At 36.2% G+C, this 19,927-nt stretch overlaps 3 protein-coding genes across 3 annotated transcripts; 2 read left to right on the forward strand and 1 right to left on the reverse strand.

Annotated features, from left to right (window-relative positions):
- Positions 1-5,128: 5,128 nt before the first annotated feature.
- LOC143461053 (uncharacterized) lies at positions 5,129-7,094 on the forward strand. The gene is made up of 2 exons (XM_076958805.1): positions 5,129-5,669; positions 6,664-7,094. The coding sequence occupies exons 1-2, from the start codon at positions 5,258-5,260 to the stop codon at positions 6,786-6,788; spliced, it is 537 nt and encodes a 178-aa protein (XP_076814920.1). The 5' UTR covers positions 5,129-5,257; the 3' UTR covers positions 6,789-7,094.
- Positions 7,095-7,210: 116 nt separating this feature from the next.
- On the reverse strand, positions 7,211-14,940 carry LOC143461052 (carboxypeptidase B-like). Its single transcript, XM_076958804.1, has 9 exons — positions 14,803-14,940; positions 13,228-13,309; positions 10,552-10,785; positions 9,111-9,311; positions 8,870-8,962; positions 8,616-8,718; positions 8,256-8,461; positions 8,048-8,132; positions 7,211-7,963 (listed from the first exon to the last, which is right to left on the reverse strand). The coding sequence occupies exons 1-9, from the start codon at positions 14,895-14,897 to the stop codon at positions 7,758-7,760; spliced, it is 1,305 nt and encodes a 434-aa protein (XP_076814919.1). The 5' UTR covers positions 14,898-14,940; the 3' UTR covers positions 7,211-7,757.
- A 2,990-nt stretch (positions 14,941-17,930) lies between these two features.
- Positions 17,931-19,494, forward strand: LOC143460026 (uncharacterized). Its single transcript, XM_076957381.1, has one exon. The coding sequence runs from the start codon at positions 18,626-18,628 to the stop codon at positions 19,229-19,231; it is 606 nt and encodes a 201-aa protein (XP_076813496.1). The 5' UTR covers positions 17,931-18,625; the 3' UTR covers positions 19,232-19,494.
- The last annotated feature ends 433 nt before the right edge of the window (positions 19,495-19,927 follow it).

Consider the following 19,927-nt stretch of genomic DNA (forward strand, 5'->3'; position numbering starts at 1 on the left):
TTGTTCTAATATTAGTTTTATTTACTAGATAAAATTTAAATGAGTGTTTCAACAGAATTCAAACTTTTGCATATTGCACCGTGTTTTAAGACATATTTAGAAATGTCCTTACTACGTTATGTAGCATATGGTTTTCCGGACACAACTTAGCAGACGCTTTAAACATTGTACAGTATGTTGCTGACAATCTGTAAGTGACGTAAGAAAAGAAAGTTAGGATATTACGACAAAGCATAACTAATCCGCATCTGTTTTCAATTAATTACCCAAGCTATGACCAATTATAAAGTCTCTTTATGTCTTTTCAAAGATGTATTACACATGATACGATACAGGAAGTGCCAGGTAACATTTGACATAACCTTCGATTGTTTGCACATACATAAAGTGCTATAAATTAAAGCCTTAGCAATGCACTCTTTTGTGTGCATGTTCAGATAAACCAATATGAGAAAGATCAATTTATCCACAAGTCTATTTTAATATATAAGCCTATAGCAGGGCAGCAAAAAAGGTTGCTAGTCAAAGCTTCCTAGTTACAGTGTAAGAATGCAATGTAAACAAGGTCAGGGGGTCATCATATCAAAAGAAATGTGAAAAATTTGATTCGTCAGTCTCAGGGTGAAAATCAAATCAAGAGGAGCTAGTCTGTAAACTAAGTTACACAGTTTATACCATTTGTATAAATTAAACGAGATACTAGGTTTTAAGGCGTTTCTGCCGAAGAACCACGGAAAATCAACTGCATTTTTTACGTCACATTCTGCCGCATGTAAAATTTACACGCCACATAGTTTAGTTTTTAAGTCAACGGGTCTTTAAAAAAATTTTTAATATTAACATATAAAAATTTTTGACTGCTAGCATGAACATTTTTCTTCTCTGGACCATGATCCGTGGTTGAAGCAAAGTTGGGAAAAGCAGAGGATGGGAGAAGCAGAGGATGGGAGAAGTGTGGCTGTTAAATATTTTTCAGTAGAAAGGGAAATATAAAAAGCAATATCTCTTATTTTTCATGGTGTCTTGTGAACCTAGAACTTAATTGTTAAACCGGTATCACACAGTAACCTAAATCTTCTTTGTAATCTAAATATAACTTCAATTAATTCCGAAATAGCTTAAATGTTAAATCGACCTTTTCCATCCCAATCTTCCAACCTAACCGCTTATCTCTAAGAGCAGCAGGCTGTTGTTGTAAAACTGCCTAAAACAAGGTCACACTCGTTCCAGCATCCCTGCTAGGGTCTATCGGCGGTATTGCGGCCACATTTTTTCTTTGCGGTTTAAAGCTCATGTTAAATACGTTTGCCTGGGGCTAGCGAAAAAATGTTTTCACCATATTGTGCAGAATTTAATCTACTTTTTTACTATAATTTTATATTATTTTTTGTTGATGCAAAAACGGAGCAAAACGATTTCTTCCAAGACTACTTTTTCCGGGTAATTGCGGACACTCCTTGCAAATGCGGCCACACATCTCCATAAATGCGTCCGCATTTCCCTGCTTTTGCGGACGTATTTTTATGAAAAATTTAGCCTTTTACAGTATTGCCGTTTGTTGTGTGCAAGACTGAAGAAGAACATTGGAGTTACAAGCAATGCAAAATAAATTGTTTTTATTCATTGATTCATCGAATAACTGTATAATAAATATATGTATGTATAAATATTGTAAGAATAAGGGAGAAGAATATTCAGGTAACTTGGTTGGTGTAAAACGATGCGCAACCACTACGATTCGTTTTTACTTTTGCGTTTGTATAATGGACGGGCCAAGTTTTAAACGTTTTTAGTATACCTCACATATCTTATAAGCGTAACTTAACCATAACGATTATCGTATGTTTACAGTGTAATGCAAAATAAAAAGTGAGTCATTACGCTTAGCCTGCATCGAGTACAAGAAAAATGCCAAAGGAATAAGGCGGCAAGCTTATACTCGTGTAGCCTACATGTTAAAACTTTATGGTACAACATGTTTTCTGATAATGTATTTGTTTATTTCATGCGACAAGAAACAATTCAAGAAAATACCACTTGAGAGTTGATGCTAATGGAAAAAAAACCGAAAACTTTTATCAGCACCATTTTTACACAAACATATCACAATACCACTGCACGTTTTCAATTTCATTAACCTCGATATTGAGGTTGGTGCATTTGGTATGGTCCCAGAAATCACAAGCTACCCAACCGGACCTCTTTTCCACTTTAGCAAATAGCTGAAAGAGCTGCATTTAGCATTACTTGATCGTAAGAGTTCCTTGATTTCCTACTTGGTAACTCCATATTGCGCAAGTAGACCAAAGTAAGCAAATAATCACGTGCAAACAAAGCATTTCATAAACGAGAATGACCCCGTTATGCTGTCCGCATTTAGGGGGTTGTTTTGTAATTGTGATGAAACACAGAAAAATAAAAAAAAAACATTGAAAAAAGAAACATAGACATCTCAAATTTTGTACATACACAGAAGAAGGATACAGCTACTCGTGTGCGAAAAAAGAATGAAAAAAGAGCAACATTTGGTGGAGAAACAGCAGTTTAGTTTGCAGAGTGAAAAAAAATTTTTGGCTTTTTTTCATATCGTTCTGATCTCTGTTTGAGGTAGTCACGTTCTAAGGGTAATAACAAACGTTTTACTTGGAGTAACTTCCTGAAATTTGCTGGAGTTGTTTGTTAGGAATATTAGATGAGGCTAATTTAAAAAAATTATTTTTTGTTGTAAAATTTTTCGGTAATTTCAGAAAAAAATTTACCGGCCGCAAAAGCGCCGTGGCCGCAATAGGGCCGATTGACCCTATAGGCTAAACCTAACTAATGCATTTTCGCTGATAAATTACCACAAGTCAACATAGCTGGCTATTTTCTACGGCATGAGTCTTGTACTAGGCTTAGGCTATGAAGCTCCAAATACACAATCTTAGCCTATCCTCATAACTCAAAATGCACTACGCTTGTGCAAATGAACTAAATCTGACGCCATACCATCGTTTTCATATCATATTACACTTCCAAATTAGACCCTTTAGGATTTAGTACGGTATTACTTTTGCCCTGTCTAACGGTAACGCAAGCATTACGCCTACTATAGCCTATAGGTCTTCTGTATACTTCAGCACTCGGACTTGAAAGCCAGAATGGTGAGGAACCAGAGGTACCGTAATAGAAATGAAATGACGCAGTAATTCCCTAATATTCGACCCTGATATAGAAGCGCAAATAAAGGAGCCCGGCTTACATACGATCGTATAAGTGTACACTTCACACACATGTGCCTTCACCTTTCCAAGCATAGCCAACGCCAGTGTTGGGCATGGACGCATGTTTTCATAGATTTAACAACACACGACGCCACACAGAACATGGGCCTTTTCAAATTCCTACCTTGTGCGTTCATTGGGCTGAAAATTGAAAACGTCAGCGCGTGGGAAAATGTTACTTCCTGATCTAGTTGTTCGTAATCGTATGCGATCATAGACTTACTATTTTGTAATGGTATTTTATGGTAGTCTATGATGCGGTCAATTAATAACGATTAAACTTCATTAGCATCGTTATGGTTGAGTTAGCTTCGTATTTCGTTGAAATTCTTGGATCCAGAAATGTAGCCTGTGTATGATTTTGTATTTGATACAAATTCAAATGAATTAAATCCTAATGACGAAATAGCAAATTACGCTACAAAACTACAAATGCGTGCTGATGAGCAATAGCAAACCGCATGTTGCACCAAGATTATGTTCTACTAATCAACAAAGAATCTGAATTTTATATACCTGTTTGCACCACTTAGCGGAAATCGGGAAATTATGTTTAGATAATGGAACCAATAGCTAATTTTAGTGTGCAGTGATGACCAGCTTGTGCAGTCATAAAACGGAATTATGCTGTGGTGTAGAAAACTGAAACAACGAAACGTGCAGTGAAAAAAAAGCCTATCATGTAGCCTGTAATAAGTTTCGTACTCTAAGGTTAACCCATAGCTCCAAATATAGTTAAACTACGAGTCCCAATGAGAGCTTCAAAAGAAAACGTGCAAAGCGGAACAATGTCTTGTTGGAGTCCTTTCGAGGTTCGGAAAAATCTCTTACTTTCTGAGGCTTAGGCCTACATGCCCACAGTTGTGTCAGTTTGGGCACTTCCCTTTAAGTTTAAAAACTCCGCATTCTTCATATTTTTATACGTAGCCTACCGCTAATTGCGTAAATTAGTGTATAGGCTTGCAATATATACGTGTCTTAAGCGTCGTCCAAATCGCTTCTCAGTTTGCACCTGTCGCTTTTAGGAGCGTATCCAGAGGATGCATCTTAATGTTTATATCCGTTGTTCGCCACTATATTTTAACGCTTCAACATGAACGGTATGACAACAAGCGCCCACTGCTTATTATTTACCAAAGTAAAATTATTCTTTTAATTATTTATCCTTAACACGCATGAAAAATTTTATGCGCAGATAGTAAGCAAAAGGTTTTTCTTTCGTTTATATGCGTTTAATTTGAAACTTTTATCAGTCTCCTTTTGCGCATAACTTTGTTGTACAAATGATATCACAAATCCGCTTTGTTAAAACAAATAGAAACCACTCTAAGAATCAAGATATATAGCCTGATGGTACATACGACGTTTATAAGTTATTTTCTGTTACTCTGTGAAATGTTTGATGTTAAAAATTACGGTATAATATTTTTAGATGCCAATTTTGTATTATGTGTTTTCTTAAATCTTTCATCTTTTATAGACAGATAAATAAAGGGCAGCTTATTTTTTGCAACGCATAAATCTCCGACCAATACACACCTTTATCAAGTTAATTGTAACTTTTGTGACACATAGAATTCTTTAAACAAAGCAATATATTCTCTTATATGATAGAAGAGCACGTTTTATGGTGACAGCTTGCTGGTGCAAGTCGGTTTTGGAAACGTCTGGGCGTTTACACTTCGTTTGTTGAATATAGCTCTCGGGTGAACAAATGGCCAAAAGATCTGATGACGCCCTGTTGATTGCGTCCTGCGACACGTCGTCATCATCTCTATATGCGATGTGAGAAACACGCGGCCTAGTGACGTCAAAACAAGTGTTACGAAAAAGTTTGTGGGATTTGCAAATTGCGATTACTCAAAGTATAGCGACTTTTTTTTTCATGGTAAAGACTGCAGTTGAGTCAGTTGCCATTTTGTCGGCAAAGGGCTAATGTGAAGGCAGCAAAGAAAATTACGTCAGATTTGAAAATAACTCGATAACAACTTAGGATGGAAATCACAACACCGTTCTTAGTAGCTTTGTTACTTGGTAGTTTGCTGTTTACCTGTATTGCATCAGCCTGTGCGGCTAAATTTTTTCGTCGCAAGAAATCAAAACTAGAAAAAAATTATTTAGATTTGGAAAGCCATACTGGATCTCGAAAAATGCAACAAGGAAAGGAACGTATTTTGTTACCACATCCAATACTTCATCAAATTAACTCAGCTCGACCGGTTTATTGTTCGGAATTTTCGCGTAAATCTGGCCATCGATATCGCCAGGACAGAAAATTAGCTTACGGACTCAAAACTTCAACTTCAAGCATTGGTCCTCTGAACTATTCCCCCGTTTTGACAATCTCTGGTTCGCGTGTCTCAAACGATAGTTCAAAGCTTAGTTTATCCAGTCATTCCAGCAAAGGTATGTAACATGACTTTAAATCTCACAGTATAAAAATATTTTCAAAAATCATAGAAAAACGAATAAAAAAGATCTCTTCGTTTCTATCTTCATACCTTGTTATTTCAATGAGAAACATTTTCTTGGTGTTACATTAAACGCCGATGTTTATGCCAGAAACTACAACTTCGCTAACGGCAAACCGTCATGCCAATGTCACTCTTGAGTGTTGGTGATATATATATTTATACACAAAAAACAGGCGTTGACCTATAGTTGGAACTCACAATAAACTGAATAAAACTAACAGCTATACGACTATAACAAGAACTTCGTCGCCACCCAACACTCAAACCAATCTGACTGGTGTCGTAAAATTTAGGGTAAGGGAATGCGCGTAACAAAATGGTGACGTAAGCAAAACGGTGCGGAATTTTATCGTAATTATTGATTACAAAAACGCAGCCAAAGGCAAAACAACTAAACCTACTAAAACATGTGCTACAGGAAATGCTAAATTTGTGCAACACAAAACAAAACACAGAAATAGATAACAGACATACATACACACATAGCCTACAAACATCTTCAATATAAAAACCAAAAAGACAACTAAAATCAACGGGTACAATGAGCCTAACGAGTAAAAAAACACGTGTTTTTTGCATTTGCAATAATGTGTTTTGTATGTAAAGCCTATGCCCTAAATCCAAAATATCTTTTCGAATATCTTAAACGCTTTCCTTTTTTGTTTTAGGAATATGTTGGATAGTTAGTTTTTCACAGATATTTGACGAAAAAGATATCTGTTTTAAAATAATATAAGTATAATGATTTCATCGTTGTAAATTCGACCTATGCTTATACGGTTGTCCACCATTTAGCTTGTACATACAACTATACATATCATTATAATGATATAGGAGAGAAAAGAAAGATACAGAAAAATAGCCTAATCCTGGAAGATTTTATATTTTGAATCTTTGAAATTAAAATTTATTTTCTTTAAATTAAGGTTCTTCAATTGGTGGGAAGAGCTACCAGCATTTACCGATACTTTCCAGCAGCGATCAGTGCTGTCCGCAATCGGTGCCCACAGCCCATCCTCAACAACGCAGTTTTATTTATTATGAAAAATGATAAACGTACACAGTGCACAAGTTTAATATTATTTCACGCAAAAAGTATGTAGTTGGATCACATATTCGTGATATCGTCTTTGGAGTTTGGATTTGTCCTGTGGATTTACGAACGATGCAACGTGAATGGGATTACTGCTAATTATAGGCCTGCTGTGGAAAGAGCAATCTGGGACACCACTGCTAATAAGCCAAAGGGCATGTTAAATTTGTTGTTGAGCTTCTTAAGCGTTAAAGTTGTTTCTACATGTCTTTGCTATAAAATTTGTTAAGCTGAAACAACGTATTTAATTTGTATTTTTAAAACTTTGCTCAGAATAACTTTTTTATTCATAGTGTGATATTGCGTAAAGTGTAATACTGAATGTATATAACAACTTGCAAAACCCCTCGATTTAAATTCAAACTGATAGCGCTTGAAAATTAACTGCAAAGAATAGTTTGTATTTTTATCCAAATTTGGTGCAACGACAAGGATGAAACTTACAGGCTAGGAAGAAAGAACAACATGTATAAGAAAGAAAGACCTCTTCAATGTAGGAAATAGCCTACTTCTTTAAAGTATATAACAAAGTATATTTTTTTAAAAGTTTCAGTGAATTTAGTTTTACGTAGAGCATCCTTTTTAACATACTGTGTCTGTAAGGAAACAATTAAACTAAATTAGATAGATAGATAGATAGATAGATAGATAGATAGATAGATAGATAGATAGATAGATAGATAGATAGATAGATAGATAGATAGATAGATAGATAGATAGATAGATAGATAGATAGATAGATAGATAGATAGATAGATAGATAGACAGACGATAAACAAAATTATTGCAAAGTAGGCCTACTAACTTTTTTTCCATACCGTTTTACAAATCACAATAAATCTATTCAGCTTTAAACAATGTATTGCATGAAATCGTATTTTAAACCATAAGCTAACATATACTCTAACAATCAAAGCTGAGTGTCAGTTATGGACTCGGTGTACTAAGTTCACTTTCTATAATGTGTTTGGCTAAGACTTCTATTCCCGCAAGTAATTCTTCTCCAGTTGGTATGATTTGGTCAGGCGGTAACAGAAATCCATACTGCCCAGTATCTCGTAATTCGATCGTGTAATTTATATCAATGTCGGCTTTTGCTTGGGTCCAGTCGGTTGTGACACCCGTTGAAACAGCTTTAAAAACAAATCCTATATTTACCGCATATAGGTTACTAGTTAAATCCATGTCTTGTAATCACGAGCAAATGAATTTCTTACATAAAGTTTCAGCTCCAGGTCCATAATTGTACGAAACGTTGTGAATAGCGAACATGGCTTTGCTCATTTCTTCTGCTGTTTTATTCTGCAAGCAAAAGCAGAACAAAATCCCATAGAAAGTTAATTTAAATTGTAGCGTTTTATATAAAAAATACCATAATAAGCTTTGCTGTCATAAAAGGTTTCATGGTCCCAGTTATCGACCCACTTGTTCATTGTTGTTTGGAGGGTATTGTTTTAGCTGATAGTTGTAAGGATAAAGAATCACTTGCGCATACGAATGGAGCGAAACTACAGCTTTTATCGTATCGTTGTGGCCTGAGATAAACCTTGCTATGTGCCTCGTTTCAGACTCCGACTCTGCCATTGGTCCATGATATAGCGAAGAACAAGGCTCCTCGCTAGACCCCGGACCTGCAAGTTTTACCATGTCTACCGTTTAGGTTGTCTATAGGTAACTTACATAAGACTAAGAGGCTATGACAGTGAGCCTATCTTATAGGCAGGCGGTATACTTTGCGATATACATATTAAACCACTACTAGCAAACGCGTATTGCATCAAATACCTGACCAATGATCGTCAAAATTTCTGTTTGCATCTGCGCCGAAGCATGTGAGAATCGCTTGTGCGCTTCTTGTCTGCCGCCATAGTCTATTGCCTGAGGGATCCTAAGGTGGACAAATTGCACTGTTGATTGTTCCCATTACAAAACGACAGTCAATTTATCAAGCGGTAACCCAGCCACTATTAATGCAGTAATAGATTTCATTTTTAAATATAGTAACTATCAGCGTCGCTGCAGCACGTTTTGAAGTTTACCCAGGTGTAGAGGTAGCCATCAACATTGATCATAGGAACAACATACCAATCTAAATCTTCGATTAAAGAACTGTAACTTGAATTTGTGAGGAGCTGTGAAAAAGTAATTTATACTTTATTCCAACCGAAAAAATAATTCTTTAAAATTACAGCACAGAATCAGAATTTGCTAAAGCAACTATAAGATATCTTAAGTATATAAGCAATTATGTTATTTTGTATTTGTCACAAAGCTTGTAACCTCCTTCAAGACGTATAAGAGAGAGCCGGTTGCAATCCACTCTCGGCAATGTATTAGCGCATCAATATAAATAGCTGGCCTGACAAGGTTCGACTTCGAAATCTTTAAAGCATATATTGGTCTTCCTTGGTATGTTACACCGATCTGAAATTTCGTGACATAATCGTATGTAGTTTGCGCCAAATCCATCCATCCGTTAATCTGAAACAAAATTGACCAATCAATAGTAAAACAAAATCTAAAAATTTCGAAAAGATATAGAAAGTTAGACTTTCACAAATATTGCAGTTGTTGTGAAATACAATTACATTGCTTGCAAAAATGCCATCAATGATAAACGCAAGCAACAGTTCGATGCTCAACGGCATTAGCAAAGACAACGCCCTTGCGCAATGGATTGATTATTATGCTTACTCTGTTCAGTGTCCCTGCAAAACAGCTACGAATTGGGAGGAACACAAAACATTTTGAAAAAATATATATTTTAAAAGCAATGCACAAAGACAAGTTCGGTCAGCGGGGCTGGAACAAGAGTTATCACCGAGTTAAGCTGTGCGAAGGTTTTCTTCGATACAAAGACAAATATTCTGATAGCATACCATACAATACAAACTTTTACGCGAAATACAATTGTGGGTAAACGTTTAACAATGTTTGCTAAACGTTCCGATGAGTTCTGCAAATTGTTTCATGAACTCGCTTTCAGACATTCATCAATTCATGATGACGATTATTACTTGTGTACAGTAATTTGAAATCATCGATATTAGTAAATATTATTTATAATTTGGTATATTGTTAGTAAATTTTGCCATAAATAGATGCCTAAAGCTAAGCATCGTTGTCGACGATATTACAACTGCATCAATACTCCAGCATAGTGCATCAACGCATCTATCCTATGCTGTATGAGTCGGTAATACAAAACGAAACTGTTCTGTTTCGACACTGTGTACATATTTTACGTAATTTTGTGACATAACGTTACACGGAACATTGACGTTCTTTGTCTAGAGCTAATATTAGTTCTTTCCAAATTTACTTTAGGAGAAATAGTACCTTTCATAATATGCTTAACATTCATCTTTTCTGAAAGGCATGGTTGGTAATCTGTTTGCGTACAATAAAAAGCAAATGTTCACAAGAGACGAAAACCCATCAATAATTGTCAGAAATATGTATAGAAAAACCGAAAAACAATTGTTCAAACGAACAATACCGAATTACAGCAATAAACGCTTTTATAAGCTATCCAATGCTATAGAGTATAGCCTATATATATCGCATTAGATAGCAACTTATATAGCCTACATTTCAAAAGTTACATTTCAACCTTTCTACATTTCTCATAGCGTGGCATAAAATTAGACTAAAACAGAAAACAAAATGGAAGGCATCCAAACTCCACATATTTCGATAACTTGCTTTACCCATAACTTACTTCTTCAGCTGTATGATACAGTGAATAATTGAAGCCAGAAATTCCCGACGCAGCAGGAGTGCTTCCAGCTTCATTGTTGTACTGATCGTCCACTAAATTTTGTACATTTGCTATCATGACATCATAAGATATGTCGTGGGAACTTAAAGATCTTTTAAACCTAGACAATTCCTCCACAGGAATGTGATAGTCAGCAGGTATGTCTACAAGAGTTGGATGTTTCCACGTATCAACCTAAACCGGCGGATATATAAAATTAAAAATATGAAATCAAATTACTGATATACATTACACTTTATGTCGCTGTTTTTTTATGTAGCATGCCTTTGCGGTACATTTGAAACCCAAAGGTTTTTGGTAGACATTAAAAACTGAAATTGCCCGTCTTTAGAATAATTTCATACTTAAACAAAATTTAGCTTCTCGACTGACTATAATCGGATGACTGAAGAGTTAATTTTGTGTTTGCTAAATGAGCATCGTGCTCTATTGAAATCATAAAAAAAATTATCGTAAATTATAATTTCAATTTAATTGCAGAAAATACAAAAAAGTCTTAGTGTATCAACGGTCGTCGACCCAAAGTGAGTAACGCACTTGAATATAAGAGTTATCAGCAAGGCAACTAACTTATCAAGTCAATATCACACCACATCCATGCTGTCATTTCATTTCATTAAACGGAATGAAGGTGAATGTTGCGACCATCATTAGTTTATTCTTCCAAACCGAATTGATATTGTTCGGACTGAGGAAAGTTTTTGCACGACTTAGTTTACCAGTTTACGCATTACTTAAAATATATGTTCATCATCGGTAAATCATTATATTTATCTACAAATTAGTATTTAAGTAACCATATAGTAACTGCTGTAAATGACATCGTATTTGTTTTGCCGTTGGCCGTGGGAAGCAAAAATTAAACGAACTGGTGCTTACTTTGTTCTGTAGTAGATTAGAATTTAGAATGATAAGACAATAAATTCGCCCACAAACAATCAATGAAAGTAGAAAGGCGTCAAAGCCCCAATGCTTTGAAAAGTGCAAAATTTGCGAGGAGTGTGAGTTGTTAACTTCATAACAGTGCTTAGCGTGCTGAGAAGGTTAGCACGGTCATCACTCATACAAGTAGCCATGCAACGTAACTATAACTGCCGTTGTGGATACGAGATATATAACAGAAAAAGAAATCACATAAAACTTAGCGATAACGAAACTACAACGATAACGAAACTTAGTTTTCAATAAATATAACAGAATGAGCAATAGAAGGAAAGATAACCAACCTAACACGATATCTTCCAAGTATTGGAACTTTGGGCTAGTATTTTAGTATATCGCAGGAATAAACTAAACCCTCGTAGAAGTTCAAGGGTTAGAAATGTTTAACTTAACTTGTTTAATAAATTTTATTTCAAATTTGACTAAACAACTCACTGGCGTACAGTGGGTTATACCGTTTTTCTGGATACTTATTCAGTTACCTTTTGCCTTTTAAAAAATGTATTAAACGTTAATCAAGCAAGTTTGTTAAGAGAATGTTGAGAATCTGTATCTTATAACAATTTCAGCAATGATCGATTATTATAAGCAATTAATCGGCAAAAACGAGAAAGGCAACCATTAAATATTGTCTAACGAATAATTAAATTTATTTGGGTTTTTATAAATGGATTTCAATTTTTATGAACGTCATTTGGTTTCATATAAGTTAATTGGAATTTATTTAAGTTTAGATTAGTTTTTTTCTAATTTGTTTAATTTCATTTGACTACTTATAATTATTTTGAATTAACATCAATTTAGTTGGAAGTGTACAATTTTAGAAATTTGATCTATTTAAATTTTATTAGCTTTTAATTTTATATTAAGTTTATTTCAGTTTGAATAAATTTATTTAAATTTACATTTCTTTAAAATAATGACTTTTTCGACAGGTAGCAAGTAACTTTGCAGGAAACCCAATTCAATTTTGAAGAAGACAGAAGTAACTGAATAAGTCAACGGGGATTTGGTAACCAGCTTCACACTTGTAAATAACTAAGTAAAATTTTGACGTGTAACGCAATAATTTGACTTTTGTTTAAAATTTGACTATTGGTATGCTCCAAATAACAGTAGGCTAATTGAAAAGGATAATGCTGATTGTTTGGAATGGGCCGAACATTTCAAGATCTTTGAAGGGGTTTGTCAATGTGCACTTTAATAAAAAGTATCAGAGAACATCGTTGTTGTGGACGCTGTTGGCATGATGTCATGTTTTCATTTGGCCAAGAAGACGTTCTTTTACTCATATCGTAGGCTACAAGTGAACTGTAAAAAATGGCTCCATGGTATTTGAAAATATTTATAGAAAATTTAGACATTTTCTTTTAAAGCTATCTGAACGAAATTAGTCAATGTATTCACGTCCTGAAAGAGATTTTAATAACTGCTTCCAAAACTAATTTAAAGTTTTTTTCTAACACTTTATGTAGTTGCTGGAAACAGTCAACATTCAAAGTTATTCTTGCAGAGCATGAAATTATCTTGTTATATTTGAAATGTATTGTTTACCAGCAATTAAGATTTATTGTTGTAACTAGTAAGGTATTATCTTAAGGCTCGCAGGATTCTTTCCGTATAGGCTACAGCGAACCATGCCAGCTAGAACAAAGTGGTCAATAATGCCTTCACCTTGTAATGAGGAGTTGATGACAGTTGGTGTAAGAACTTGAGTTGCTCATCATTTCTTGGTACAATCCTCCAAACTTGATTTCTAAACATTGAAAATACTGACGTTATAAGTAAGCTAAGTGCTATTTATAGTAGACAAGGTTTCACAAGTATTCTTGAACAAGACAGACAAAAGAAAGCTTTTTATATGTTGTATACTAGTGCTGTGGCAACGCTACAGTTTGTGATATTATTTTTTTGATAACGGAGAGCGTTTGTTGTTTCATTACACATTGGATGCTATTTACCGTCCACATTCGTGATAATTGTTTTTCATGAGCTATATTAAAACTATGAAGGTTTTCGAGTGGCCTGTGGCCAGTGATGGCCTCGAGTGGCCAAGATATTTGTCTTTCCTCAAAAATGGCAATGGTTGGAAAGGTAAACCGCAAGTTTAATACAAAATACCAATCTTAATGAAAACTATGATATAAAACTCGTAGTATGCTTTCATGCTTTTCAAGTGTTGGCATTATTCTATTGAAGCAAAATTTTCCGTTCAATTATGTTAACTTTTTAAAACATAGGTCGTATTTCAAAGAACAGACTGACAGTAATGAAGCTGTTAAGCTTTTACCAAGTTCTTGAAATTTCATGCATTTAGATGAGAGCAGGGATTATCAACTTTTTTTTAACGCGACCCAATTTCTTCGTTATGTGTGCTGGCAACCTTTTGCAATACACAAAATCACAAAATAATGGACAGTAATTAACCGCGATTTCTAACTCGATAACTCGATAACTCGATAACTCGATAACTCGATAACTCGATAACTCGATAACTCGATAACTCGATAACTCTCAGAAAATGTAACTTAGTCTCCAGCAATAAATTACGCAAAATCATAAGGGGAGGACGTATTGGTTTTTTGATATTTCGTCATAGAACATAATATGAAACATAAAACACTTATTAAAAATGTCACAAATTGTTTAATAATGGCTATGTCTTTGTTGATTAATTACTAACGGTCAGTTACGCGCGATTTCAACCACGCTACATAAAAACAAAACCAAGCAGTCATGTAAGAAGGTGCGATAATTCTTGGCGACCCAAACATGGTCGCAACGAAAAGGTCCCCTTTGCGTGCCAGCGGCATATAAAACTGACAAATGGGAGTTTTCTTGTCTGCCTGCCTGCCTGCCTGCCTGCCTGCCTGACTGTTACGCACAGCGACCCTTTAAGGTTAAGAACCTATGGATTAGAATAATACCGCACTATAGAAAACAAACCACGCCAGAAAGAAACGCGGAAATTGCTTGACCCATAGTTTTCCAGTGTAATAAATTATAGTTTATTTTTCGTCCAAATTGAGGCTAAGCCAGTTCTTCATGAAAGTTTTATAAAATATTTGCGAAACTTAATTTTTCTACATAACGTTGAAATGACGGCACGCATCACCATCGGTAGCATATTAGTTAACATAAAGCTAATTGGTTCATTTGTTCAATAAGTTATAACGAACGTATTCTATTTAACTTAACGCATGGACAAATTAAATTTGCTTTAAAAATATAGAAAATCTCTTTACTTACCCATGAAATTTCCCTTTTGCTGAAAAGAACAGAGTCGCAAAAAATATTTGTACCAATACTTTGACTATGACATTTCTCCCAAATGTTGGTAACATAGCGCCTACCTACTATAAATTGCCAAATAGTTTGCCTTGAAAATTCAACTGCAAAAATAATGTAAGTTATTTTGGCTGGTATTACAGGATTCTTGATGTTCAACTATATATTAATCTGAAACATACGTTTTGCACCATACCAGCAGGACCACTTCTGGTAAGATCATAAAAGCCTTAGCTATTCTTTTACGCTTGTCGATTCATTTCGTAAAACAAATATTAACTCAGTAAACAAGAAACGTAGTGAAACGTCTGGGAGTCTATAATCATATTGAAATAATGGTCTCATATATTATAAAACTACATAATTAAGCCATTATATACATATATACGTAGGCTACTGCTCGCGAAACCACCTACTCAATGTCTGTCTTTCAAATATACCTATATCTTCATCCTTGCAAACACTCGGGCTATTTTTGCAGAAACCGAAAGAATGGTTTGTCGGCAGATTCTATCGAAATGTTTTCCATAAATGTGTGTTGCGCACACAAGAAGCCTATTTACAAAGAATATATTAACTAGACAATAAGAGCGCGCAAGGTAGGTTATGTTCGAAGGTTTACTGCAATGGCAGTGTAAGTTCATAGCTCCGCTTGTTGATGATGTACAATATATAGCAGGGGTGGCCAAACTGCGGCTCTCGAGCCGCATGCGGCTCTTTGAGCCTTTGTTTGCGGCTCTTTAATGAATTAGCATTGTTGAATTAGACATGCATTTTCCCGGTCTAGAAGAGTTGTTTGATCAGATTATGAAACAATGCGTTCTATCACACGTAGTAACAATGAACTCATCGTTAGTAATAATCAAATTACACTCCAAAAAGTACATTACTGTACAGAAGTGTGCGAACTTGTACACTGTAGTTAAGTAAACTGTCAGATTGAATCTGTACGTCAGGGCTGGCCTAGTTTTAAGTCTTGGTTACTGTTATACTAATAATCGCAACAAGAGTTAGTTGGTGAAGCCCAGGTGGAGACTCATAGTATCACCACACAGCACTAGTGGTTATCAATGGCTACACTTCGTTGTGAGTGAACAAATTCGTGTTTTTTATTGTGTTTGTGTTGTGACTCTTTTAAAACTGGAATTTGTTATATGCGGCTCGAGCATGAAGCAGGTCTGGCCACCCCTGATATATAGGCTATACACCCACGTAAAATTTCGTTCGTCAAAGATTTTGCAATTAAAAACCTCTTACTGCAACGCTGAGAAGTTTTTTATATTCCAGGTTTTATTACTGCAAGTTTTTAATTGTTAACATCATGACCCTAGAAAATGTTGGCTGTGTTTAGGCTTCAACGCACTGCAACTTCTCAGTGGATCACATTAAAATGATTTTGCATATTTGTTTGCACGTGGATTTTTAGAGATTTAGAGAAATAAAATAACAACCGGCCAGTAAATATCTGTATTATCTCATCTATTAATATGTTTGGGTCATTATCTAAACAGTATAGAACTGAATATTGCAAAACATCACTAGTTTAGTCTATATATAGCTGAATCTGGTTAAAACGAGTGCAATGATTGCAATATCTATAATTTAGATAGAGAACTTCTTCGGCGGGCTAAGGTACCTTCTCGAACCTTCTTTTATTCAACCACCACCCTGACTAGAGTCGAACAGCCACTAGGATTCAGATATTACATGGTCTACTCTACGATTTTCTGCTCTACAATACTATTTTCCATACATTCCGTACCACAGAATTTGACACTCTCCATTTGTTGAGAATGAAGAGACGGGAACTCTGTGTTCCTTTCATGGTTCGTCCAACGAGCCGCACTGGTCCCTGAGTTCTTGGCTTGTTTATAACAGTTGCAGTGCGGCGGAAACAAATGGGTGTATCAATATTAATCGTTGGGCTTGCTTTTTCTGAGACAAATAGCTTTCGGTGCAGCAAGACAGCTCCGTTGCCCGACGAACGAAAGAAATGTAGCCCTCCCGCAGCGAAGCCCAGCAGTTAGGATTAGGCTTACCATAATTTTGTGGCTTAAAAGCGGGACGCTTTCGACATATGACGTCACAATAACATTTTTATCGAATACAATGAAATAAATAACAAAAAAGATCACAAATTCTTCTTCAAGCAGTACCGGTAGGCTACACAGAAAAAACAATAATAAGAATATGCTAATGTTCGTGTATGGCTTCTATGCGGTATGCGTATGCTGGCTGACTGAATGCCAAACTGGAACGTTTGGCCGACCGATCGGGACGCCGGGACAAGACGTTAAAAAGGGGGGCTGTCCCGGCTAAAACGGGACGTATGGTAAGCCTATAGTTAGGATATATCGACAAACATCGTCTAAAGTCGGATCGGTTGCTGGCGCTGGCTTTGCAATATTACCATTTATGTTCCGTGTACGATACCATGCAGTGACGCTACACCGTTGTAAGGCGTTTGGGCAAGGCGTTAACGACGATTGATACTGTTCGATAGACCTGGTTGACAGTTCTGAATTTGAGGGTGGTCGGACGATTCAACCCCGGACGATTCAACCCACGGACGATTCAACCCAGGACCATTCAACCCAGGACGATTCAACCCACGGACGATTCAACCCAGGACGATTCAACCCACGGACGGTTCAACCCGCGGACCTTTCAACCCGCGGACCATTCAACCCGCGGACGATTCAACCCACGGACGATTCAACCCGCGGACCATTCAACCCGCGGACGATTCAACCCTCGGACGATTCAACCCACAGACGATTCAACCCAGGACGATTCAACCCCGGACGATTCAACCCAGGACGATTCAACCCACGGGCGATTTAACCCATTTACAAAAACGTCTACGCAGTTCGTTATCAGGCACGGATGCCGCTTTTACCACAATACCAATACACATCTTGTGTTGAATTAAAAACAAGTTTATGTACCGTGTTGTAGCTAGTAGGCCTGCTTAGCGAAAAATAAATAAAGCCTACACGTTGATTAAAATTCAAACTTTACAAAAAACTGTTTGTTGATTGGAATGAAGATTTGCACGCAAAAAAAGTCAATATGGTCAATTTTTTTTAACCTGCTCAGAATGCTATCACAAAACAAATTTCAGTCTTGTGCGACGTGTAGTATAGAAGTTATTAGGCCAATATAAAGTCAATTGTTTCTTTTAGGTCAAAATCTATTAAACTTGTAATTTTGTAATATTATTCTTCCGTTTTTCTCTTTTCTTGTACCGCAAACAATTCCAGTGCCCCAAATTAGAGGCCTACTTAGAACCAAAGCCACCAAGAGAGGGAAGGCCTTTCAGCGCGTCTGGTGACGTCACGATGTGAAGGCATTGCATTTGAAACTGCAAGTTGTCAATCTTAATACGCAGAAACGAAAATAGTCAACACCAGAAAAGCGTTTTGTCAATTTTAAATACAGCTTTAGATTAGAAAGTTGCTGTAGACAGTGTAGAGACTATCAGTATAGCGTTTTTCAGTTAGCAACATGCAAGATTTTTGATTTTAAAATGCAATAACAATCATAGCAGTTTGAGCTTTACAATACGCAAAGTTATTACTTCCCTAGGTCAAAACGTTAAACTTTTTAGGTTAAAATAAGGTCAAAATTGGCAAATTTTAAGGTCAAAATTTAAACTTTTGGATCTTTAAACTTTGGACTTTGGATTTGCCTTTAAGATCCCTTGACTTGATGCGAACTTTACTTGTCGTCCACGAAACAAACATTCTTTGGCGTAAATCCGATTTTGAAGGTGCAAGGGATCATGGAATACTCCACAACTGAGAGAGGAGGCACTGTTCTGCTCTATAAAGGGCATGAATATTTACAAAAACGGATGAAACAAGACGGTGTAATTTATTGGAGATGCCGACAATACTTTAAAAATAAATGTCCATCCACTTTGGTTACCTCCTACGATGACATTGTAAAAGAACCTGGAACCCACTGCCACGTCGGAGATTGTATTCAGGTCACTGCTAACGCCACTGTAGCCAAAATGCGCGATAGGGCTTATAGTTGTAAAGAAACAACAAGGAATATTTTAGGAGTGCATCTTGTAAACGTCGACGAAAATGTACTTGCAAGGATGCCTAAACGTTCTACTTTAGAAAGAAATATTAGAAGAAGACGCCAAAATGGTACTGCAGCGGTGGTCGGACGATTCAACCCACGGACGATTCAACCCCGGACGATTCAACCCCGGACGATTCAACCCACGGGCGATTCAACCCAGGACGATTCAACCCACGGACGGTTCAACCCGGGGACGATTCAACCCGCGGACCATTCAACCCGCGGACGATTCAACCCACGGACGATTCAACCCGCGGACCATTCAACTCGGTGCTCAAAACGCAGCAGTTGTTAATTTGGACCAACCACGAAGGAAATACACGCACCTGGCTCACAGACTTTCGGCAAAGGTTTGCACTTATGCAAATGAGCCAGATAAATTGATGTATCTGCGTGCAATCGCTCATATGTGCTAATTAATTACCGTTTGTAGTACCCTTTTCAGCTTTGTGTTTTATACGTGCTGTGTTTGTGTTGAGGTTCATGTTCTTAAGCTTGCCTGTAAATAAAACAACCTTCTTTCTAATTAATCGATGTATAAACAGGTGTCTATAAAAATATCTGTAACTTGTGTACATGCAAAAAAATAAATACACACATTTACGTACGTGGGCCTAAAGCATTTTGTCGTTTCAAAAACTTCAAAAATGTTAACTTAATGCTAAAAGGAGAACATTTTATATAATAACCGATCTACACGGGTAAATACAAAAAATAATAGCAGGCGTAGACAGAAATGTACGCAAAGTACTGTATAGGGCAAAATAACAATATTCAAGGTTTTACTGGAAAGCAGAAAACAATAAGTGTTTTGATGTACAACCAATGCTAACAAGAAGTGGTAAAAGAAAAAAAAGGAAACACAAAAAGCTTTATATTAGCTTAGGCCTATATATTAGCTTTATTTAGCTTACATAATATTGGCTACAAAGTAACTTGGTGATAACCTAAGCCAATAGTACGTGAAAGGTCCGTGGGTTGAATCGTCTTA

Source organism: Clavelina lepadiformis, chromosome 5 (assembly GCF_947623445.1).
Source record: "Clavelina lepadiformis chromosome 5, kaClaLepa1.1, whole genome shotgun sequence".
NCBI classification, from domain to species: domain Eukaryota; kingdom Metazoa; phylum Chordata; class Ascidiacea; order Aplousobranchia; family Clavelinidae; genus Clavelina; species Clavelina lepadiformis.